Genomic DNA, 26,413 nt, shown 5'->3' with positions numbered 1-26,413 from the left:
AAACCGTAAAACTGTGCCCATAAGTCACTCGGCACAAAAGGAATAGAGGTATACAAGCAGCTACTCTATGCCCGTAGTAATAAATCAATGCCGAGTTTGAGTAGCGTAAAGAAGGCGAATAAGCCAGCGGATTTCCATTGCACAATTGACACTATCAGCTAGCTAGGGGTAAGTTTTAGAGAAGTAATAATGGGCCGAGTGCACATAGGAAAAGAGTGCGGCTATTTGGCGCAGCGAGCGCGCTATTTTTCCGGGCCGTCATCGTTCTCTCTATGCGCCTTTTTGCTCTCGCTCTCTCTCTTTCTCTCTCCGTCTCGCTGGTCGGCTGCTTGCATGCGCGCGGCAGCGGCGAGGAGAAAGGCGGGCAAGCAACGTGGCTCGCTCGTGCTCGCGAAGTCAGCGTGGAAAGAAGCGCGGCTCGCGATTGGCCGCTTGCTAGACTCGGCTGACGAGCGATTGGTCGGTTCTGTTTACCAGCTGTGTGGCGGGAGAGCGAGAGAGCGCGAGGGGAGGGGGCAACGCAAACACTCACACACACGTAGTTAGGAGCGCCGGCGGGGCGCCATTACTGTAAGGGGTTACACATGCGCATGTGTGTTTGTGTGTGCAAGAGAGAGAGAGAGAGAGAGAGAGAAAGAGAGAGAGAGTGAGAGAGAGAGAGCGCGAGCGGCTAGTACGCGGCGTTCGGGATAGGGGGCTATAGTACCTTCATGCATGGCCCATAAAGGATTCGTCGACTATCCGAGAAGTACGCAAGAAAACGGCTTCTAACACACCTGACTGCTGGCAGAGGCTCGACAAGGCTCATCTCTCGTGTGTGTCTAATCGCGCGCAGGAGGCCTCGCTTCTTTTCTGGAGCACATTCGGCTCGCGTAGATCTCGCGCGACGCGCTGCCGCGCGGGCTCCCTCCTCCTCCTCCTCCTTCTTCTTCTTCTTCTCTCACTCGCTCTGCGCGCAGTCAAGCGCTCTTAATTTTTTGTCGATCGTCAAGCACACGCACCAGTCTCACTCTTGGATCAGCTGAGAGCGCAGGCTCTCTCTGGCTTCTGACAAGCAGCCAGGCACGTGCACACGCACACTCGGCTGTGCTGCTTGCCATTGTCTGCCGTCTGCCGACGTCGTCGTGGACATCGATCGGTCAGTGTGCCATCTCAGTGCGTGCGCGAGTGCAGAGCGAGGCGAAGACGAGCAGCAGGGACGCGCAGCAGCCGCAGGAGCAACCTAGGCGTTCGCCGCTGCGTGTGTGCACGCGATGTGCGGCCCGTGCAGGAGTAGTGGCGCCTCTTCGCTCCTCAGTGCGCGTCTCGACACTCCCGCGAAGTGGTCGCGCTGAACAATCACTCGCCGCCACTGCGAGCACTTGGTCGGCGCGCTGCCGGGCCCGTGCGCAACAGCGACAGCCGAAGCCGCAGCAGCAGGTGAGCACGCCCCAGCAACCCGCCACACGCGATCTCGAAACTGCGCCGCGGACACAGCTCGAGCGCGTAGAGACGTTGAGCACGACGAGCACCCCCAGGCGACCCCGGCGTGAACGGGCGATGCGCCGCGCGCTATGAGTTCCAAGTTCATAATCGATAGCATGCTCCCGAAGTATCATCAGCATCAGTCTCCGTACCAGCAGCTCTTCTCCGGCGTGACACCGTCAGGCGCGTGCTCGTCGTCCGCCGTGACGGCCACGGGACCCAGTTCGCAGTCAAGCCTCGAGTCATCGTTGGCCGCAGCCTACGGCAGCAGCAGCGGCGCCGGCTCCGCAACCCAACAGTCGTCGCCGTCGCCGACCGGCTCGAGCCCGTCGAGCAGTTCTGCCTCGACCTCGCCGGCGGCCAGGGCGGCAACAGCCGCCGCAGCAGCCAGCATGTACCCCTACGTGTCGGCCGCGGCCGCGCACCATCACCATCAGCAGCAGCAAGCCGTCGCCGCGGCCGCCTTCGGCGCAAGCTCCGGCATGGTGCCCACTTTCGGCAGCTCCGCCGCGGCCTCGAGTGCAGCTCTGGCCGCTGCCGCGGCCGTGGATGCGGCCAGTGCCGACAAATCCTGCAGGTATACCGCCAGTCTGACCGGCAACGTCGCCCCGAGCAGCGCGGATCCAATGGTTAATTACACCATCGGACATCATCATCAGAATGGCTCGACGCCCGGCAGCTTGGTCTCGTCGGCTTCGGCTTCTTCCGTGTCGGCTGCTTCGATGACCTCCATGGCTGCGCAATTCTATCAACACGCGGCGGCTGCTAGCGTTGTCGATCCTCTAGGACAGTGCCAACAACCCGCGTCTGGTCAACCGGGCATACCCGAGATTCCGCGCTATCCTTGGATGTCCATCACCGGTGAGTCTCAAGCTCTCTTATCTCTTCTCGCTCGCGCTGCATGAAACGCCACGATAATGCAATAGGCCGCGCGCTCAGTGAGGCCGAAAGCGCGCGCTAATTGTCGCGCGCTCGCGACAACAAAGCGGAGGCGATGAATGAGTTGCCCATTGTCGCCAGCCAGCCAGCGCGTTTTCTGTTTGTTATGATTGTCGAGATTTTACGAGCTGCTCGTTGTCTTTTTGTATACTTTTTCTATAATGGCCAGAGCGTGTGCCGCTCGCGAATACCTGCCCTGCTGACTGCGCCGATGAGATAAATAACAACGGTAACAGAAAAAAGGATATGCATGCGAAACGACGACGATTATTGCGCGAAAAATGAAAAGAGAAGCTAAAGTCCCATTGTTACGGATTTAAGTTGTAAACGATACGCGGTAGAGACCCCTCCTCTTCCACGAGCGCGCGCTGCTCTCCGACGGCCGACGGATGTCTGCGTGCTTGCTCTGCCGTCGCTTGCCGGCAGCTGCCTTTCCGCGCAAACTTTTCAAAAACTCGCGCTTGCCTTGCGTTTTTCTTTCTTTTTTAAACGTTTTCTTCATCATCCTTTTATCGTTGCCGGGTTATTTACATCGAAAAGTACCGATCACGCCGCCTAGCCGATGAAAGTAGTTTTTACTTTGACTCGGCGTGCCATTTCCCAACTACCATCGTTTCTTACGTAAAACACTTGTTTCAGGAGCGCGCACGGCGTGGGATTGCTTAGAAATTGCATTTCCCAAATTTTTTACCCCGAGTGATTCATGTTTCTTGCGCATTACCGACGTAAAACTGCGCGCGGACCAAATGTATAAATTTGTAGTTGATGCATTTATGCAAAACTAACCGTTTCTCCAGCGAACACTCCAATGGCAAAATAATATATTAACTATGGGTACATGCGCGCTCGTTCAAGCTTCTACTATTAATCGATCCACGTGCGCATTCAAATATTTTTTATCGATGACCACTAATGCACTCGGAGGTGATTTTGCTGTGTAAAGCTGCGACGCGACCATATTGCTTGTTGCAACCGAAAGAGAGATTACTTTAATTAAACTTGCGGCAATTTCCGTTCTTAAATAATTTCAAAGCTTCGTTGGGAACGTAACCAAGTAACTAAACTTGATTATAATTTAATTAATTAATACTTGGATCGTATACTTTTCCTCGATATAATCATCATCAATTCTATATACCGATGCTAATTCTCCCAATCGTCATTAAAGTTTCCTAAATGCATTAAAATAGTTAAGTGACATTCTCGAATTAGCATTATTTATTCATTATAATTTTTGCAGTAAGCGTGCGCGCACAACGTTTGTTATCTTTCCGCGAGTAGTGGTTTTTGTTTTTTTTTCTTTTTTTTGTTGAATGCGAGATAGCATGTATTTAGACATATAAGGCATGCATAATTAATACCATTAAATGAAAATTGGCCTCACTATAATTTGTTTCCATAATCGCTTTAATATTCACTCGTAAAATAGGGTATCATTTTGTAGGCTAAGTAATATTTGAATTTTTTGTTTATAACAAATTAGATTCTCTTTATTTTACAGATTGGATGAGCCCCTTCGATAGGGTTATGTGCGGTGAGTAACATTCGACACTTCTTTTTTTTTTCAATTTACATTAACGCAAAGGTCATAACAACAGCGAAAAAAACTCATTAAATTTTAAGATTATAGTTTCAAAGTCGCATGTTTCTACCTGTAATACAAATTGAAATTCAATTTGATTTCAATACGTCGGCAGTTTTAATCAAGTTTTATGCATTACTAATGTTTAAAAATACATATCCTCAGAGGCTTGATGGAACAATTATTATTACACTATCGACCAAGCGATTTGATTGTACACATTGATGTTTATAGTAAAATATTCCATTTTCAAATGTAACAATTATGCAAATCCAAATCTCAAAACCAGTTGGTTGCTCAAACATAAGCAATAGCGCAGTAGCGACATATAAATACACTGACACGGGCGCGTATGACGATTCGTGTGTGCCGCCTATATAAACGAAATCGCACGCACCAGTGCCATTGACATTGAGGCCTCGTCTAAGATAATTTGCCATTGAAATCTTTTTTTTTTGGTTTTCTTTTTCCTGGTGGTGAACTTGTCTTCCAAGGCCGGAATTCATTGTCCGCTTATTTTCAATGATCGCGTACGACGCGCAACTTGCATCTTTATCGTTTTTCTTTTTGTAGACATACATTGGAGAGACAAGAGGACTATTGTTCGTACGGTGCCAATTATAGCTTGACGTTGCGGTGCGGGTGCTCGATGAAATAATCGCCTGGAATTTATCCTATCTTTTGTATAGGTGCTTCCACGCGGCACCTTAAGCGCACGTTATAACGGCAATTTAGATTGCGCGATTGCCCGATAACTCATTTTACACTGTCGTCGTTTATCATGAGTTCTTGCTTTCTTTCTTTATTCGTTGTACTCGACACATTTTAGCCATTCTTTGGAATTCCAACGATTATTTTTAATAGATACATTATTTTGCAAGAAGTCCGGCTAGTATATGGAAGGACGCTTTGAGCGTAACATTTGGCTGGTCGCTCGACCGACATTGCGAATGGCCTCGCGTGCCATGTGGACGAGAGTATACTTTGAAACGGAGGGGGAAAGCACTTTTCGAAATAGGAAAACAAACGAGAATCTTTGCGAGCACAGGCAGACATAGCCAAGGGAGAAGAGAGAGAGAGAGACAGACAGAGAGACAGAGAATGACTATGAGGTGGCAAGGGGGGGGGGGGCATCGCATAGACCTCATAAAATCATTATGTACCGACCTTTATGCTTTTGTGGCCCGCACTTGATTCCATGCTGCTGCTGTTGCTGCAGGCCGAAATTGTTAGCCAAAAGTCGACAACATTTTCCTTCATCTTTTTTTCCGTTTTATGGAGCGTTCAGAAAATGGGCAACGTACTTTTTTTTTCTAGGGTGGGAAGAAAATGATTTTGCGTATTATACCTGCCTCTTAGTGCAATTTCGTTTTTTCATAGCAGTTTTTCGTGGGACGTGTAAACGAAACGCGTTCACTGGGTAATTTAACATTTGCATAAGGATCTTTATGGGTTTTTATCGCGATCAAAAAAAGTATTTTGTTGTGATATCACCATCCCAATGTTTTCGCAGTCTCACGTGGTCTCATTTTTTTTCAAGCTCGCTTTTGAAGTTTGACCGCTCGTTATATTGCACTTAACTGACCTTCTACGTAAAAAAAATGACCAATTCTTGGTAATTAAAATTCGCAGTAAAAGTCAATTAAGCTTATATCTTGAAGTTTTATAAAAAGGTGGAAAAAAATTTCCTTTTTACCACAAAGTTTTATCGTGACACAACAACTTACGTCGTCGTCACCTAATGGAAACTTTTGCCGGTGGAATTTAGAATTAAAGTAATTTTCTGTTGCGCGCCGCGACCTTCAATGATTTGTCCATTAAGATTGTTTAATTAAATTTTCTCAAGAGTCGCCCGTGCAAATGAAATTCCTCTCACTTTCATATACAATATCCGCCGCAACAATGTTCCGAAATAAAAGCTTCAATTACAAATATCACCGAGGCGAATATCCCGCAGAGGACGTCTTCTTTTTGACTCCTAATTACATCGCGAAGCATCTCACGTCTAACGTCAATGACACGCAGACCGTGACGTAAATCTCTCTGGGCGTCTAATCCGTCGGAAAGTCGCTTGGGCGTCCTCTCTTGCAGGGAGAGCGAGAGAGAGAGAGAGAGGAAAGATTGGGATTTTCGGGAGGGTAAAGATAATGCATAATTTATAATCAGTCCACGCTCTGGCGATCCTCCATTCCGCAGCCACCAACCCCTCATTAGCATTCGATGATGGCTGCCGCCGCCGCGCGCGTCCCAACCTGCTGCTGTTAGTCCTCTCCCCTAAACTCTCTCTCTCTCTCTCTCTCTCTCTCTCTCTCTCTCTCTCTCTCTCTCTGTCTTTGCTCTGGTTTTTGCCTTTTCTTTTCGGCGTGCGACTTTCGGCCAGGAAAATTGGAGTCACCGCGTGCTGTACGCTGCGCGGGCGAAATGAAATTAATTTGTGCGTACCGCCTCGCGACGTTTATTACCCATGCCGAGCTCGCTCTATAATTCATGAATATGCACGAGGCAATCAAACTGCGCCGCATCATGTTTATTGTTGATTATTCCCGAAATTGTCGCATGTTATTTGCAGTTAGTTGAACATTTATTGACACGATGCTATTGTACCGAAACAGCCCGGCTTGGGCGTTACAAAATTTGTAAAAACAAAAGCAGCTCCCTCGAGTGGACTTTGCGTAATCGCATACGTTTTATCAGGCCTCGTATAATTAAACGCTCATAATATTCACGGGCAATATAATCTTTATGGGCCTTTATCGCGCGAAAGTTTACTCGTTAGCGAGACATAAAATTTCAATCAATGTTGCAATTGTTTGAACAATTTTCGTGCTTTCTCTCTTGCCGCAAGATACAACGATAGCCGATGCACGAGCCAGTTGCACAACGCGTCAAGTCTCAATATTGATACACAGAGAGAAAGAGGAATAAACACCGTATGAGAGTAGCGATTTGCGGAATACAGTGTCAAAAGGACACCCATTTATCGAACGTAGTCGTTTGACATCGCATCGAGAGCCATCTTTTTTTGATAGCGCGCGCGTGAATCTGACGTATTGCATATGTCAAAAGCAGGTCTTATCACATCGCCGACTTTTTATCTGCCTCGTATAAGCTCGCGCGACAAAGTGTCGGGTGACCTATAAGAATGTCTTCTGCCGCTGCATCTCGCGAAATGCATGACGTAATGGCCAACTGGTGCAACAATTGGGCAACGCTGTTCAATCGAGGCACGCGCTCGTTCGCATCGGATATGGAGATTTTTCAACGATCAAATCATAGTAAATCACGGCGCGCCGGTTTTAAATGCGCCGGATGACGAGCAAAAAAAGTAAACAATCAATGCTCGTAAATTAAAAAGAAATTTAAGGATCGTGTCGAGATTAATGTAGCACTCAAACTGTCAAGCCTACTTTACAACCGGCTCATCCGTTCGAGCTTGTGTCTTGGCAAAAGCCAATAAAAGCTGCTTTTATCCCCCTCATCTTGGGCTCGTGCACACGAATAAAAAAGAGGCGGAATCTCGTGGCTAATTTTCGCCAACATCAGTAATATAACGCGCAGCGATTCGTAAAAGGCGAGTGCGTTTATACCGGAAAAGCGTGTTTTAGAGCAGACCAGATTGGCAAAGGAAAAGCGGAAGGAGCGACTGTCACCAAGATTATTGAAACTGCAGTTTTATGGGGCCTTAAAAGCAGTTTAATTGTCGGTATATAAGTGTTTATGTGCTGCGACAGCCAACATGGCTGTTGTGTGCTGTCTCCCCCTTCTCCTGAGCGCTACGCTCTCATTTTATGTTCATACGGCGTGCAAGCGAGCGAGTGTGTGCCACTTGTCGCGTGCCAAAACCTATAGGCAAATTTTCCGGTAAACAGCTTGTTTACATCTTTATTTGTGCTTCCGAGAGAGCTTTATTTCACTAACAATAGCAATGTATCGATTATACATGTGCATTTTTATTTAATGCTTCGTACAATCCGCGAAATATCCATTCGCTCTGATTCATTCAAGTGGCACTTCGAATTAAACGGAAGTTCCCGCGCTGATGTTGTATAAATTGCTGCTCGTGTTGCCGTTCGCTGAGCTTTACTCCATTTCAGATAATCAAATTCCTGCCGACTATGAATTCACATTTTCCTTTCGTTTTTCTTTTAGTTTCTACAAAACGAATCCATAAAATGTCGGAGTGTCAGCATGAAAACGCGAGTAAATCGATAGATTAGACTATTTAAAGAAAAATCTGTCGTTCGTGCTGCACGTCACGAAAGCGAGCGCCGTTTGCTGCTTGGCGTCTGCCCCAAGGTTGACTTTTACCCGAACACTGCAACCCACTCACCCGCCGTCACACTTTCTTCTTCGTCACTCTCGCGCGCTTTCCCCCTTTGACAGTTTTCCGCAAGGATTTTTTTCCTAAAAAGCGAAAAAAACTTTCTCCTCGGCGCACGCCACCCTTTTGTGCGCAAGCCACGGGTCCCCACAATAAAATGAGTACCTGCGCCCCGAGAAAAACACGGGAGTGGGGCAAAGGCCCTCGGGGAAAAAGTTTTCGTTTTTTTATGGCAGCATAAGAGAAAGCAAAGGCTTTTTCTTCTCTCCTTCGTGCATTTTTTTTCCCATCGCGGAGTATCTTTCTTGAAAATCGAACGATTCTCTGAGAAGTGAGGAGGAACTTTTTAGTATTGAAATTCTTGGTTGTCCATCGAATTGCCCAACCTGAAGATTTTTAAGATTACACATTTCGAAAGACTTGGCTGACAGATGTCAAGCTCTGGCGCTTATTTCGAGACTGTTTTATACGCGATTCCAAAAGCGGCCTATTTTTGCAAACGTTAAAAAATAAGAAGTCAGTCGTCCGCGACATTTAAATTGGACAAATGTTTTAAGCGACAGAAAAAGGCCTGCGCCAGTTTATTGACTGCAACTAAAAAGTTGGACTTTTACGAGGCCGATAACTGCGGCTTTACGAGCCGCGAGAGAAAAATGTCGCTGCCGCTGCTGTTGCTTTTTTTAACTCGCTCTAGCGCCAAATAAAATATTGCTATGCTCGCCAAACAATTATGCTATAAAAATAGAGCGAGCGCTTTGAGTTGCTGGTAGCAACCTTTACGTCAAACTGTTTCTCAACTAAACACCTTATTTTCCCGCGGAAGGAAAAAAAGCAAATAGCAAGGAGAGCGATTACATCGCATTATAATAATGACCGACGCGAGGCGCAATCACGCTGCACTTCCTGCCGAAAACGAAAACGAAAAACAAAAGAAGAAGCACGTGTTTCTCATAAAAAGCGAGGGGAAAGGGAGACGAGCTGATGCCTTGGAAAACGAAACGAGCAGCGAGCGGCTAATTATATACAAGCACGCTGCCCTTTGCCGAGCAATTTGTCGCAATTATTCGTTAAAGGAATCGGATACGTCCCCTTTCGATAGATACGACATTCGTTCTTTTCCCAGCGCTTGCGCGCCGCGCTACACCGAGTGTCGGAAATTGAAGACATGCAGTGCGCGTAAAACCAATTTTATTGCTTTCTGATAGCAGCACTCGCAAAGCTAATACACACGAGCGGATGGAAAATTCACGATTATTCGTCGACGAATCGCGCGGAGCTTAATTCATTGTTCATTAATGCGGGCGCGCCCCGTGGAATTCGTAAACACCTTCTTTCGTTGCTTCTGCTCTTCGTAAAACCAAACGACTGGTCAACTGGACAAATTCCCAATCAAAAGGCCATTAGCGTTTTATGAATATTTCTCGGCAGAGTTGGCTTTTATAACGAGAAGCACGCCGGGGAGCATCAGGAATTGATCATTCGCGGCGACACAACTGACCCGTGCTGCGTGCTCCGTCCGTCTTTTCTCTCTTCTTGGTTATCTACGGAAAAATCCCGTGCCGAAGGCTTCGCGTGAGATTCGAGCAACTCGGTCTTACCAACGTAGACTGAATTTTAATAGGGCTGGCATACTTGCCGTTCACTTAATTTATGCGTCGGAATGAAATGACTCATTATTGCTCATTTATGCTTTGAAACTTATTGACGAATTGCCAGATGACCAAAGCGGAGTGGGGAGAATGCACGCGGCGGTTCGCGTCTGTGAAACACGAAGCTTTCTTAATCCGCGTTATCTTCTCAAGTGCGACGACGACGTTTGACGGGCATGCACTGTAGCTCGTCTGTATTATAGCAGCGAGACAACTGTAGTGGGAGTGAAAGGCGCTTAAAAAACAAGTAAAAAGATCGCTGATAAACTCGTTTTGTCGAGTCTCTTGAATGAGCTGTTGGATGACTTTAAAAATCACCAAACAAGTCGTATTCGAGGCAGAGATGATCAAAGTTATTGCAATAGCTGTGAAATAAAATTTGTCATTAGTCGCGCCATTTTCTGCTGCTCTTCTCTCCGCTGGCAGTTTATCGTTTTGGAGCGTGTTTTACAAACAAAGCCTTCTTTTAATAGATGGCGATATGCTTTTTTTTCCTTTTACCCTCGCCAGTGTATTACTTTATTGCAAAGCATGTCGGCATGAATTTTTCGATAGCCAATCGACATACATTAATGTGTTGCACTTCTCGTATCAATCACTGCACGACTCCATTTATTCAATCGTCGAGTACATGCACGCTTGCGAGCATATGGGCTATATAAATTTCAATGACAACAATAACTCTTAATTAACCATATACCAAGAGAAAATCAATTACGAGTGTGAACTCAATCGATATTTATTGATTCATTCTATCAAGTTTGAGTTTTAACAACACGTCCTCATTTGTTTAACCGATTTTTAAATTTATATTTTTGCAAATTTAAACGAAACCGTGATGCACAATCTTTCATTTTACAAAAATTGAAAAGAAAAAGAGAGAATAATAATTTTTAGCGCTGCATGTTTGTTACATGAAATAATTTTGTCTTTTTATAAACTAAGGGTACTCGACAAACTTTCCACGTAATTTAATAATTACGTCAGTTCGTCCGATGAAAAAAGGAGCTTTAAAGGCACGAAGAAGAATCTCGAGCACGCGGAATCCGGAGAAGCTCGACGATAGAAGTCGCAATATACCTATATATACGTGTACAGCAGACTCGTACTCGTGCAGTGCGCGCCATCGGAAATCCTGACAAAGGGCGGAAGGAGGCTTATTTAGCGCGCCATTTCGCTTAAACAATCCTGGAAATCGAAGCTCGTCTCTCTCTGGATTAGTTCAAAATGCATCGTCGCTCGTAAGCCGAACGAGCCCCTCGGCTATACTACTATCTATTCCTCCAACGAAAACGGCATCGAGCATGGCCGTTTGCATAACACGTGAAACGACAATGAAGCCGTACACACGAGCACGCGTACAACTTTCTCTCTCTCTCTCTATCTCACGCTTATTACGTGTATGTGAATGCTCAGCTTTATTAGTGATTCGTCTCTCGAATAAAAACTCGTTTCATTTATATATTTTTTTTTCATTTGGCCCCGCGTCAACCTGCATTTATACGCTCTTGTCCTCGATTCGGCAATTATTTATATATCTGCGCGGGAAAACTTTTCCGTCGTCGCGGCGGTGTAAGAATATTAAAATTAAAACGCACTCGAGAAGAAGTCTTAATTATTAATAAAACGACACTGGACTGCCTGTCTGGCAGCCTGAGAGAGAGAGAGAGAGAAGTATAATGAAAGTGCTACTGCTCCTGCGCGCGCTAGACTGCAGATAATAATCTAGCAGCCTCTCAAAAACCTTATCCTCTTCCTCTTCTCCGCGAGCGTTATAGAGAAACTTCAGGCATCTCTGGGGAGTTGCCTCGCCACGTAGCGGGAATCTTTGTGCATACGCCTACGCGCAACGGAATTACGCGCCAGTGTGTTCAACCGGTTCTTGCTCTCAGTCAGTATATAAATCCGCTGATCATTTGGCACAATGCTAAAAGTGCAAAAATTTTCGTTCATTCTCCTTTTCAACGGCTCGCTTGTAGCTTGGCTACATTGTGAGCCATTCCGATGTATGTACGTGCAGAATCCTTTGCAGAGCTCAGAGAGTCTGTGGTATCGGTGGTGGGGGGCGAGCGACCGAGGAAAGAGAAGGGAGCGAACAGGTTGAGTGCGAGATCGGGGGTGGGATCGTTACCAGCCCAGCGCCAATAGAGAAAGCGCGCATGCGCCTTCGACTCCCCCTTTGTCCGCGTGCTGGCTGCCTTCGCTTCGCTCACTCCCAGCCATGTCGGCTCGATCCTTCTCTTCTTCTTTTTCTGTTGCTTTTTTGTGCTCTCTTGCGGCGGTATACCACGTAGTCTCGAGATTAGTTTCTTCGCCGAAGTTGTAATTATAATGGCTAAATTAGTTTTTGAAAAAAAACAAAAGCATTCAATTAATGGGGATATAAACGTTTATTTTCTTCTTAATAAACTTTGCAAAAAGACAAATATTTTTCTTGAATTTTCGATGCCTAGACAAAATCACGCGTAAGAAAATCGAGCTCCGAAAAAAGCAGAAACTATACGAAAAGTTAGATGACAAACGATCAGAGTAAACGTACAACAAAGACAGAACAGAGAAGGGCACATACACACGTACGCATAGACACGCACGCAAGTCTCACGGGAGTTCTGCCTTTCCCATCTTACTGCTTTTATTATAGGTGTTTGCCCCGACACGGAGAACGCTCGAGACGCGTACGCACTCGTACTACTCGACACAGCAACAGTACATGGACGCGGCATATAGTTACGGATCACTGCAATCGAACGGCGACGCGCGTCTACTTATACGATAGCACGATTGTGGAAAAGCCAATTCTGCGCGAGTTACGCTTTGCCGAATGATAAATAGAAAACGGATTCTTTTTCGTTTACGCGCCAAAGTTGTAAATTCAAGGCGTAATTAAGATATGTCGCGCAGCGTTTTTAAATACTTTATTGCGGTGGTTAAAACGTCTTGCTTCTCCTTTTTTTTTTTAATTGGCAAGTGCACTCGGCGAAACTTTCTACTCGAAGAATTAGTGTTGTAACGATTTCTCAGTTCGTCAGCGTAAAAAAGCGAAAAATAATAAATTGAATCTCGCGAACAACACTAACGCACACTCATTTCAGTCTTCGTGCGCCTTGAACTTCATAGGCGCATTACGACCGATCAGGCACAATAAACTTGATAGCAAGAGTTGAGGGCTCGTTTAGTGTCAATTAAACGCCACCGCGACGTGAGCCTTGTACTCGAGGCAAGCTTCGGCTTTCCTACATTTTCAACTAACTTGTAAGGAAAATCGACTTTTGGGTTTTTTTTTATGAAACGGTGGGCGGCGCACAATGCGGCGCGAGAAATGAAAATGGTTCGGCAATTGGCGAATCACGTCGTCGGCCCTGCCCTTATCTGTGCTAGGTGTGCGCGCATCCCCTCTCACCGTGTGGTGAAGATGCAAAAAATCTTTATTATCCCTTAGCCGGAGCTCAGAGATTTTCTCGACGATGCGAGTCGCGCCAATATGTGTAAGGAGAAAAACGCAAGAGGCACTTTGGCTCTGATTAAACGCTGTTTGCCCCGCGACGTCTGATAGAGAGAAAGAGAGCGACAGAAACGATGGCGCTTATTTCTTCCGCCTTCTCTTTGCGCAAGAAAAGAATTACTCCGCCGAGCGATAAATCGATGACTCGTTCGTACGTTCCCATTTTACTCAGTAATAAGATCATTCTTTTCCCGGTTACGGCTGTACTTTAATTGAATTTTCGATCGATCAACAGACAGTCTGGAAAAATTAAACAAACGAGAGAGTGAGAGAGAGAGAGAGAGAGAGAGAGAGAGAGAGAGATGAAGCTATTGTAGCCAAAGTCCAAGCATGCAGTTGGATCCAGTCACACGGCAAGATGCACAAACCCCTCGCTTCTCATTAATCACGATAAAAGCATGTACGGTCTTGATTACTTTTTAATTAGAGAGGGACGCCGCGTGCAGTTCTTGTTGAACGCACGCGCGTACGTTTTTTCCTCGTCCTCTCCCGCGCGCAACAGAGAACGTTTATCAGCGACGGAAGCATTTGCATGTGACGGCGGTAGAGAAAGCTGGGGGGTATATATATAAGCGCGCAGAAATATGGCGTGTCGGTATGGAGAGACTTGTAATTAGAGTCTTGGGGATCACGCCCTAGAGAGAGAAAGAGAGAGAGAGTGGCTCCTCCTCGAGTTTCGCGATTGTTGCCTCCGCCAACGCAATAAGTTTTTCGAGTATTCACGAGAGAGTGAGAGATTAAAATTATGTGGGCAACTGCTGTGTGCTTTTTTCGCGTTGAATCATTGGGTAATACTCCCTGACGTTTATCGTTTTTAGAGTCTATAAAGAACATTAGGTAATTTGTTATAGGCCGCTTGTGTGCTGTGGCCGTATACATGTATACGCTCTTTACTGAGTTAATAATAGAACGGCTTTTTTATCTAATGCTCAGACCTTTTCGGACTCTTTCAATCTTTCCAAATGACTTGCTCGATTATGTTGTTGATTGTTTCGAGTGCAATTTAATATGAGATAGCGGGTATTCCTCTTCACTCAAAAATAGATATTTCTTGAACGTGCTTTGCGTTCAATCAGTCTCTATCTCGATAAGCGAGAAGAATGCCAAAGGGAATGTTGAAACGTTGGTCCCGCCAACTCGAGGATAACGTGTGACGGTGAAATGTTTGACGCTACTTCCCGAAAAAGAGCCAGTCTGGAGTGAGTTGAAACTTACAACTCCTAATAGACCCACGCGCAACGTCATTCTTTCACCAAAGCTCTCCATTTACACTGTATCTTTTCACTCTCTTTCTGTGATGTTGCTATCTGCGCCTAATGCTTTCCTCGTTGGTTATCGCTTGCATTTCTGCTTTCTGTCTGCCTAATGCTCCAAATGTGATAGGCAAACGGCGAACGTATATTACGCTCTCCCTCGACAGAGTGAGCACGAGGCGTGTAAAATCGCAGCCCTCCGTCAAGGCCTTGTTTTGGAATTAAAATTTAATCCACCCTCGCTATACCACTCTTCTCCCTCTTTCCGTTTCTTAGCACGCGAGAGATATATATTCGCGACGTGACTCCTCTTCCAAACGCCCTTCTCTCTCTCTCTCCCTCTCTCTAGCTTCCAACTCGCGTTTTCCGTTCTCGCGCGTCTAATGCATGCCCAATGTTTTATTTGCCCGGAACGGTATTACTTTTTTTTCCGTTTGTTAAGGAATTGACTTTCTTTTTTTATGCGAGTTTGTTTAATTTTGAGTTTACACACACAAAAGTTTATACGATTGTTGGCGGAAAGCTGCCATGATGTGGCTGTAGCCAATTGGAAGAATCAGGATATGGTGATGACCTTGTGTCGTTACAATGACTGATAGCTAGCTTTAAAAATACATTTCGCTCGCTTTCTCTCTTTCTCTCTCTCGATGTGTGTCCCCTCTCTCCAGGACAAAAAAGAGAGAAGAGAAGCCGACAATTTATGGCCGCTCACATGCAGCCCTCGCTCTGTATCCTTGCAGACGACGCTTTAGGGAAGACTAAAATGGATTTTGTGTCGTCATGATATCTCATTGCCTTCAGGCTTCTTCTTCTTCCCATACTTGCAGGCGTGACTATAGTGTTTCACCTCACTGCCACGCACGTATAAATTCGCTCACGGCTCTAAAATTTCGCACGAGAGAGATTAGAGCTCGCTGCGAAAAACACAGAAGCACAGTCATTTCTTCCATGAGACACATGCTAAGAGAAAAAAAATCACGAAGATTATTGGCGTTTCGTTAAATTCACGTTGTCGTTGTCACGCCTACGCCACTTCTTTTCCGGTTACATTCCATCTATTTTCGGTGATGGTACGTATACGCCTACAGCTGCCATCCTGATTTGTAGTGCGTTGCATATCGGATGCTCTTATTGTCGTTTTTTTCTCGCCCCCTCCATCCCTCCCCCCTCCTGCCGTTTTACTCCAGCGAGTGTGATTTATCTGTTTCCTTTTTCTCGACCGCGGTGCGCGGTTTCGAAGCTCGTAAAAACAGCGGCAATAAAAATCGTAGCTTCTTTTTCATTTTATTTTCCTCAAATACATCGAGGCCGAAATTAAAGTTGACCATCGAGGGAAAAGCGAGCTTCGAAATTTCGGCGTGGGGATAATGGCGAGTACGGGCTGACGGACGCGCGTGCACAAGTTCCACCGGGGAACAATGTGCGGTTGTGGCGGACGCCCCCATCGATCCTCCTCAGAATCCTTTATTAGCGCGGGCACGCACACACGCGTATCTACATGCATTAAGCCTGCAACGCCAGCAGCAAACACACTCGCGTTCACTCTCTACTCTTGGCTCTCTGCGCTGTAGCTACGAGACTGGAATGAGCTGTCCGACCAATCAGGATTTAAGTCTATTGCCTTGCGGGCTTGATGGACGCGGTACTCTGCCATCGTCTTACCTCGAGTTCTCTCTTTCGTTTTTCTCCGCGCTTTTTTTTTCTGTTTCGTTTTGCCTTGCCTTCTGTGGGTGATTGTCTTGTCAGATTCGTTTGATTCCGAAGTTGCCTGAGCTTGAGTTTTTTACAAACGTCTTCTTACTCAATTGCCACGTAGGATGTTTATCATTGAAACAATTGTAAGCTTAAATAAATTTTTCTACGGTGTCACCGCGATGCAAATCGAAAAATCTTGATCTGCAAGCTTAACAGCCGCATAAAACCTTCACGAAAAACAGTCTACTGCAGACAGATCCAGTTCGACGCGTTATCTCCTTGGAAAAGAGAATAATCAGGCGCGCGCCTGGTTAGCTGCTTCGGACATTAGCGTGCTCGTTTACAGATCCTCGCGACTGAAAAATATTGCCTATCACCTTCCGATTGATAGTCAATACGCGAGCACGCGTCCACACTTACGAGTGACCAATGACAAGAATCACATCGCACACGATCGGCCGGTGGCCTGTAGCGAAAATAAAAGATAAACAATTGTCGGCGTCCCTTTGTTCCATACATATAAATCTGCGCGTACGGCTTAATTTCGCGCGTGCGTCTCGGCGAATAAAATCCTGTATAGGCGAAGGGAGACGACATGTTGCGCGCAGAGCCCGAGGGTAAAGATAGAAACCCACCGTCGCACTGCTGAGAATGAGATTGAGAGAAAAGAGACGTCGCGCGTTTGCATTCAGTTACGACGACGCTGGCAGGGCGCCGCACCAGAATAATTACCAGAGAAGAGAGCACCCATAATACTACTCGCGAGAGAGGCAAAGAGGCGATGAACTATTATTAAGATACTGCAATTGTGTCGGCAGTTATTCCATGAAGTTTATCGTTGGAAAACTTTGATGTAATCTTGGCCGAATAAACCATTTGCGTCTGTATTTTAAGCTTTGCTTTTTTTCCTTATCGCGCTGCACTCGCGCCCAAATTGAATCGTCCAATTCGAAGACAATGCTTCGTTCACGCAGACGCGCGGGCCATCGTTTATGCTTTTCCGGTACTTTGCATGTGATTTGCTCGCTACTTCCGCTGTCGGCCGTTCGCAGCGGGCGAGACAAATCAATCGGCATTTATTTTGAGCCAACGAAAAGAAAAGCAAATCAAAACAAGACCCGAAATGTCCGCGTATGCGCGCACAGTCGGAGATAGCAATCACATGCCTATCGAGAGATAAGTCGAAGGCAGTAAAACGTCGCCTTAAACGGCTATTAAAATCGCGTTATTGTTTTCGAGAGCGAAAGCGTCCCGTGGTTGACGTTTAATCGCCAACGCTGGGAGATTTACGAGTCGCGCTTGTATGTCGCACTGGTGGGCTTCGAAACTAGCTGCTCGCTGGCGCTGTCCGGTCCACTTCCATTAACTGCCACTCGCACGCCCGATAGTCGCCCGACCGATCGCGCGCCAGCGAATAAAATTCTCCGCGCTCTTTTGTCTATCCTCCCAACGTATCTACCGTCTCACTGTGGCTGGTCGATAAATTTTTGCTTTTTGCGGAGCTCTTCTTTTTCTTTCTTTTTTTCTTTTTTTTTTTCCTTTTTTTTGCGAGCGGGAGGTTTATTTTTTTGTCTGGCAGTTTTAATAGAATTGCAGATTTATAGCTTGGATGAAGACGTAAATAATTCGATTGGAAATACAGGACACTTCTTCATTAACATTCTTTGGGGTTTCGGAATAAATTTGATTTTATAAATAAGCTCTGAATTGTATTGTGTAAAGAAAGAATTACTCTTTCCCTCGAGAACGGCAATTGTTCGATTTCTTTTTATATTTATTAATCTTGAATGTCAATCAAATAATTATTTCAACGAACACTGAAACATTTTTGCATTAACATTTTTGCATCGGAAAATTTCTTGTCATACTTATTTTCATACTATCAGTAACGTATTGTTTCTTAGACTCTATAGTAGTCTATGGGCAGTTCAATCCAACCATTGAAATTTTCGATCGAGAAATACTTATCCGATATCGTTGTGCTACCGAAGTAGCACGCGTTGGTCGCACCCTTCATCTGCACTAAACTATACATGATTGATAGTTTTTCTTTAATGAAATTTGATTAAAAATCAGCTCAAAGCAAATTAAGTATGAATATTATCCGTTATTTCTTCAGATTGATGCTACTTTCGTCGTCTGAAATTTGTTAGAATCGGCTTCATTGTCGAAACAAAGTTCACAATTGATCGAAAATTCAGTCAAGCTCGTACGTAAAGCACATGCCGCTACTACGCAACGCATTTTCAGCGCGTAAAATATCGAAAAACACACCAGCTCTCCGGTGAAGTATGAAATAATAATAAAATCGTCCCGACAAACGTCACGAACATCGTAAAATTTAAAGAAAACCGTTCCGCCAAAATAAAGCCGTATATATATATGTATATGTCTCCCTCTATGGCTATCTCCCTGAAAAAAGCCATTATACAAAGCGTGCGCGAAGCCATCGCGAAATAAAAAAGAAGGAGAGCTTATCAGGGATCTTTTTCTCTCTCTCTCTCTCTCTCTCTCTTCCTCTCTGAGTTTGGCATTAACAGTCTCGGGGGTTGGATTTATTGGCCTACACGCAGAGCAGCGCGAGCGGAGAGGTGACACGACGCAGCAAAACTTGCCCAATATCGCGGCACGGAAGAGCCACGACGCCCGATATTAAACTTAATATACGGCCGCAATTAGTAGCGGTAACCGCCCTCAATGCTGCTGCCAGTGCCGCTGCTCTTAATTCCCGTCCACGCTATTGATTGTTTTGTCGCACGGGTAGAGTTGGATTTATTGCTGCTGCGGCTGCTTGATTAAAGCCTTTAATTAGGTGAATTGAGGCGAGCTATGTGGAAGGTATCGGTCATTACTTTCGGTTGCTTTTATGAATGCTACATTATCTATATTGGAATTAAAGTTTGTCGTTTAGTTGAATACCAATAATAATCGTAAAATTGGAATAAAAGTATGGACGCCAGGAGGCAAGTCGCGAAACCGAAAAATGGTCTTTTATATATGGCTGCATCGGTGCTTTTTTAGAAAAAGAAAAGCAGCCCCTGTCACACGCTCTCGGCGTATATAGCAATATCAAAAGTCAGCTTATAATTTTACGACTCTCTTTCTTTCTCTCTCTCTCTATCTCTGCCATTGTATATCGAACAAACATCAGATCCTCTATAAACGTCAAGTTGAAGCGTCTTCCAATTGGGGATATACCTCTCTGCATAATTAATCTGTCTCGCGTAAAATTATTGTTGGACGTAGTCGCGTCGGGCGAGACAGTAGTAGTATGGAGGGCTAATTCCGCAGGGAGTTTTTTTAATGTCTCTGGCCGGTTGTCTGTATGCGTGCGCGGGCGAGGAGGGAAGCAGCAGCAGCGGCGGCGGCAGCAGCAGCAGCAGCTATTTATGGGACGAGCCCGAGAGATTGTGTGACGCTCGGCGGAATCCGCCAAAAACGAGGGGGATGCAGGTCGAGGGGCACTCTCTCCCTTCCCTGCTGTGCCATGATGCGTTGCCATAGTAACACGCTCCAACCCCACTCTCTACCTACGAAGCTAGCTAACACTCGAAACGGCCATGTTGAATTCAATATCGGCATTCCCGGCATTCCGCGGCTTTTTCGGACGCCCGTTAACACCTGCACACATGCGCAATTTTTTTTTCACCCCCGCCCCCTCACCTTTTGCATGCTCGCTGTTATTTATTACGCACGAGGCTTTACGATTTTGCGACGCACGCGCGCTCAGATCTAATCGAGCTTTGCTCAGCGGGGAAATTCAATTATCGTCCGAGCGGAGCGCGAAAACTATATTATTATAGGACGTGATTTCATAAAGTGACGATGATGATATTCCTTTCTTCTCTTATTCTCTTCTCCTGTTCTTTTTTTCTTCTTTTTTTGTTCTTTAAATTGGTTTTTCCAATTCACTTCGATGGTAAATCGATGATATATGCTTATTGAAACGAGAGCCAAGTACACAATCTATGATTTACGCACTTGCTGAATATGTACTTCCCCGAGAGAGAAAAAAGAATTTGAAATTGAAATAAACGCAAGACATGGAGAGGATCTCGGAAATATTCTTCTAAACGCGCCGCGAGTAAAAATTAAGCGCAATAATAGAATAGAATGCCGTGGCCTGCTCTCTCGCAGTCGTCTAACAGTGGGACAGTAAATCATTCGCAGTTTTACAGCGCACTAACCTCTTGTCCTCACTTTTTTCCTCTCCCCCTAGCGAACACTCGAGCCGCGAGTATTTTAAAACCTTATAAAAACCGTACGCACGCATCAGAGGACACTTGGCTGGAAAAGATACAATTTTGCAATCGGCCAAATTCCATAACATCAAGTTGCGCGACTCCTTCATCCGACCTTATCGCGGTACGCAAAATCAAACTCGAACCAGCCCTACCCGTTTGAAGAGTGAAGGCGTCAGTTACGCTGCTAATTGCTCTTGCGGTTGTAATTTTGCCTTTTTTTATCCAGCGCGTGTGTAAGCGATGCTAAAGCAAAACGTCGATGTAAATAACGCAGGTCTACGGTGCGACTTCTTGACGTTTACGAAGGCATTTCCGAGTCATCGTTTCGAGTGACTCCGCGTAACGCGCGCAGGTAATCCCTCGCTCTCGGTTTTACCTGCGCAGCAACATGTTGCTTCGAACAGCCCACGCAACAACTACCAAACACCGTAAAAAAGAAAAAAAAACAAAACCAAAACTATCCCTTCTGTGAGTGCGTTTACGACTCTTTGACTCTTGGGTGAAAGTCAGAGGCCGGCATTCCTTAAAGGGTTTCCAAGCCTATAGATGAGAGACTTTCCTTCCTTGACTTTTTCCGAAAAACTTTCTACTTTTTTAAGCGTGGCCTTCTCGTTTTTTGGACGCCACCAAGCGCGCAACCCCTGCAATAAGCTGCACGTTTCGAGATAGCCCGTCACTCTTTTGTCGCGACCGAGAGAGAAAGTGTCGCGTGGAGTAGAAAAAAAATGGAAGAGAAAATCCTCTTCGACGGAAATGAGCGTCGAATTTCGGCCTTGCAGAAAACTGTCACCCAGCGCGTGCGAGTTCATCTGAACAAGAGCGTCACCTTGCTATAGTTTGCCCTATCGTCGATGCGGTGGTTTTCACATGTAACTCTGTGTACATTTAATATTCTATAGAATATTCACAGCTGGTGGAAACCATTTTTCTTAATGTATTTTTTTAATAATTTTCAAACAATGAAATTTCGTAGAGAAAAAGTATTGTTAGCAGACTTTAAGGCTTTCTTGTTAGAAAAAAGTGCAGACTATTTTCGCGATATATAAATGATGCGTGACTTCAATCGGGCATCAATACAATAAAACATGTTTCGTCATTGAATATGTCGACATTATTGCGTAGCACTAAAGCCGTATCGATAAATAATATCTCGTAAACCATTCATTTACCATAAAATTGAGAAACAGGCTTATTATAGGAATATGCGACTTTGAATAACTGTAAGATTAATATGAGAAAAAAAATTCATGAACCTATTCAAGTATTGTCGTATAATAATGAGCTCTATAATTACAGGGCCGAATAATCATATAATTACAGGTCCGAACGGTTGTCCGCGACGTCGAGGTCGACAAACCTACACACGTTTCCAAACGCTCGAGCTCGAGAAGGAATTCCACTTTGCGCACTACCTGACGCGGCGGCGGCGAATAGAAATCGCTCACGCGCTCTGCTTAACCGAGCGCCAAATAAAGATATGGTTCCAAAATCGGCGGATGAAGCTGAAGAAGGAATTGCGCGCGGTAAAGGAGATCAACGAGCAAGCGAGACGCGAGCGCGAGGAACAGGAACAAATGAAGAAACAACAGTCGGAGAAGCAAGCGAAAATGCAATTGGAACAGCAGAGCGCGATGCAACAGCAGCAGCAGCAGCACGGTCCACCGCAATCGCAGCACCACAGCGTGCCGGGATTGGATAAAACTCAAAGCGACCTTCTCAAAGCGGTGAGTAAGGTGCCCACATAGGAGAGCCTCCTGGGCCGCCTCTACCTGTCCTAGGTGGCGTGGACCGACGCCCGGCTGCGTACTTACCTGGAGGCCGCTCAGATCCCTCGCAACGACTAATAATCGGCAGCACGCGGACGACGTAAAGAATGAGACTTCGTTCGTGGAGAAACTACGTGCCATGCACACACAGATAACATCCACTCACCTATACAACCCCTTTTTTCAATCCGTACGTGAGAGAAGACTGACACCGAGATATCGACACCCCAGTGTGACATACATATATATATATATATATATGTATGTATATAAACAACTGGACTGTTGTTCTGCGGTCCAATTTTATCGCTAAACAGTGATTGGCGACGATGATCATAATAATTTCATTCGTACTGACCCAGTGACTTTCGAGACGTGTATTGTAATATAATGATATTTCGCTCCGTTTTCCGCTTCGAGATCAAAAAAGCAATGTTGATTTTTGTCGAATGTTTAGAAGGGCCGAGAGTCTATATTGTGTTCAAGTTACGTAATTAGCGCTTAGTGAGCCTTTTTGTTCTCTTTGTCGATAGGCCCAACTATAAGTCTCATTTTTAGGACAAGGAACAAATTGTTTTTCTTTTTATATTCATTTCGTCGCTTCTTTGTCATTGTAATGTTTTCGACGAAATTTGTACAAAATAGGCGTATTACGTTGTGTTTTCTTTTGGCCGTCGAATATTAATAAAATTTCTTGCGTTTGTTTGTTTGATAGAGAATCCTTTAGTCCGTACTTATACATATATATATATATATATACACATATATATATACACACATACAATGCAACGAAACGTCGATCGATAAGCAAACTTCCTCTGTCGTGGACGAGATATACATGAAAGATCGCGCGTAGCGAAGAAAAAACAAATTGCAAGGCTATGTTGCGTGGAAACGGCGAAAAATCTATCTAATCTACTACCGGACGAGTATCTCACTCATAGTACATTAAATACGTAATTTGGTGTCAGGGTAGACCTTCAGTAGATCTAAAAGCCTGTTGTTGGTATTACTTAATTAGTTTACTCGTGGAACAAATGAAAAAATGAAGACTATTCAAACAAGGAATAAAATAAAGCATGTTTGTGGAACATTAACTGACAGATAGTAGAGTTTACGCAGACGACAATTAAATTAAGAAATTAATGAAAAATGAGAAAAAACAGTAAATTATTGTCCATTATTAACCGAAGATACGTAAAACATAGACATATTAAACAATAATAAATAGCGTTTAAAAATAGAGTAAGATTTATTGAATTGAGCTGTGAGAGATTGAGCGTATTTTATTAATATTTCGAGATGGAAAAATGACAAAGAAAAAAAATCACTAAAAGGTTTTTATTTTATACATTATTTATTGTTTTAATATAGAAAAGAAAAGAAAAGCATTTTTGAATATTTATCGAGACAATAAGATGAGGGAAATTCATTAGACGAATAAATCAAATTTATTTCTCTGTAGCTCAATTTGAATTTCTTCTCGAAATTTCTCGATAGCGGCGTACTAAAAGAAACTTATCCCAGTGAATATGCAACTGTAGTTAAACGGATATTAAAAAAAGAAATTTTTCATACGTATAAAACTGTACGAAAACAGGTAGAAATAACAAAGTTTTTCAGTACTGTATTAATTGAAAAAGGGCAGAAGCGCAAAGAAAAGGGCACGGCGCACGGAAAACTTCGCCATAAACGTCCGGTGTATTGCATATTATCTATAAAATAGAATTAAAAACAAATGAACTAAACATTATATAAAGGTGGAAAAAATATACCCCAGGACGTTAATTATCTAATGAAATATTATTATAAATAATCGACCGTACGTAATTAAGAAAGCGAGTCCACAAGAGAAAGAAAGGAGCAAAAATATATATATATATATATATACTCACGTATATAATCCTACGTAGCGAGCGTATCTATACAGTGTGTAACCCGTAATATTGTGTATCGTGTAATGAGAAAAAAAGAAAAAGACTTATTAGACACAGTCGCGAGTATCGACGTACTATGACGAAAAAGATTCGAACGGGGAGAGAGACTGGAAGTACTAGTAGTTTCTCGTACTATACATACAACTTAGAATGCATAAGGCGTGATTTTTTTTTAACATCTATATGTGAAAATAAAAACAAGGCAACGTTTCCGTTTTGCGTGAGTTATCCGTATAACGTATATATAGTATATAAATCGTATGTTTCCTGTGTAAAATCGAAAGAGAAATGAGATTCAAGTTCATCTCGAATCTCAGCATCTTAGTGTGCGGTTACAGAAAGGAGACAGAAAGCCAAGCGTCAAAAAAGTGTGATCACGCATTTATTGGAATAAAACCCAGGCATATAAGTATACGGCATGTATGGGGAAAAAGATAAAGGCTTTAGTTCGAGAATGAGAACGTGAGTGGTGTAACTATTTGTAGACAGCTTTATATATATATATATATATATATATATATATATATATATATATATAAACATACACACATATATATAAACACGATATCATGTATTGTCCATATTAACATACACGACCTATTGTATTGCTAGTTACGTTTGATGTTATATGCCGTTAATTAGTGATACGTATGATTATCCTGAATCGACATTTATACAACGCGTGTGGCGGCGCCAATGTAACGTCCGACAATTATAGATACGTGATACAAACGACGACAAGTTAAGAAGAAAAAAACGATGGCCGATTGGCTTTATGTGTGTACAGTATTTGCCGGGCGTAGTATGCAAAAGCGACTTACCGTATATGATGATCTCCACACTGTGGATAACGTTCATTACGAAAGTCATCTACTATATATGTAATGTGTGGCTTTTTTTTTTTGAAACGTTTTGAAGTTTTTGAAATATTTTATCTAAGTACGTTTAGGAATAACTTTTTTTATTTGTCTCATTGAATTCTGAATTCAAAATTGAAGGATATTCAGGCGCCGTCCACTTGTAGGCTTTCCATTGATCTGAACATAGTACACATTTATTGCTTTATCGAAATTATTTATAATCTTATTTCATTGGAGTGAAAAAAATCTTGTTTCCTTTTTTGCGCACGTCTTTTAATAATCATGTAATTATCGTATGAAACTCTTTATCTAAAAGTGAAACTTCTTTACTCTCTCATAAACTCGTCAATATTGCAACTTTCATATACAATACAATACTGTGTGAAACTATTTATCGAATCATCAACCGTTGTCGATTTTTTCCAAATAGTACAACGATTGCCCGACTTGCCAAACCTCGCGACCTCTAAACTGCGTCGCGTAGACTTCTCTTAAAACGAATTACTATACGTAGCTGAGACGACAATTCAGGAGAAAAAAGTTGACTTTGATAAGGACATTGTATCTCTAATGCATCTAAAGTCTGACTCAACATCTCTCTGAAAATAGTCGTCGTACCATAGTGAAAGAAAAAAAGTGAATTTTAATTGTGAAACCATAGATATAACGATTTACACGTACTATTAATGAAAAAAGTAATTATTACATGGTAAATGAACAGTGTAGCCGAAATCCGTCTCACGGGAAAAGCGCATGGATCAAGTTGAAAAAATTGTTTGTTATATTTTCTTTATATATACTTATAGATGTCATTGTTTATTTATGAACTGTTTATTTTACTTTGTATTTTGTCCTATAATTGTTTTTTGTTAATATGAGAGAGAAAATGTGAAAGTTATTGATACTGTGCGAGCACGAGAATACATGTGAAATGGTGCGATTGGATTTTTATATGTAATTAAAAATACGTAGTGTATAATGTGACTATTTGAAGCTTGCGGCTTTCTAATAAAAGTTTCGAGCATTTTAGTGAGTAAACTTATTAAAACTTTAAATAGGTAAAAAATAAAAACGTTTAGAGTGTTGTGTCAATGAGTGCTGCGAGCATAAGATATTACATTGTCAGTTCTGGTTTTTTGCACGTACATATTTAAACACACACATGCACACATATTGTCCATTTACGTGATAGAAAACAAGA

General features: G+C 43.7%; 1 protein-coding gene across 4 annotated transcripts; it reads left to right on the top strand.

Moving 5' to 3' along the window:
* Positions 1–1,283: 1,283 nt before the first annotated feature.
* LOC131664932 (homeobox protein abdominal-A homolog) lies at positions 1,284–24,821 on the top strand. Of its 4 annotated transcripts, none has more exons than XM_058936423.1 (3): positions 1,284–2,325; positions 3,905–3,937; positions 21,970–24,821. In XM_058936423.1, exons 1-3 carry the CDS (start codon positions 1,554–1,556, stop codon positions 22,392–22,394), a joined length of 1,230 nt encoding a protein of 409 aa, XP_058792406.1. In that variant the 5' UTR covers positions 1,284–1,553; the 3' UTR covers positions 22,395–24,821. The 4 variants fall into 4 exon arrangements, with proteins under 4 accessions (XP_058792406.1, XP_058792404.1, XP_058792405.1 ...); XM_058936421.1 differs by having other exon boundaries at positions 21,946–24,821; XM_058936422.1 differs by having other exon boundaries at positions 3,887–3,937.
* The last annotated feature ends 1,592 nt before the right edge of the window (positions 24,822–26,413 follow it).

The sequence above is a fragment of the Phymastichus coffea genome, unplaced genomic scaffold, assembly GCF_024137745.1.
Source record: "Phymastichus coffea isolate CEN01 unplaced genomic scaffold, Cenicafe_Pcof_1.1 PCOF00046, whole genome shotgun sequence".
NCBI lineage: Eukaryota > Metazoa > Arthropoda > Insecta > Hymenoptera > Eulophidae > Phymastichus > Phymastichus coffea.
Note: the sequence above shows the minus strand (reverse complement) of the source record. Positions and strands in the feature narration are given on the sequence as shown.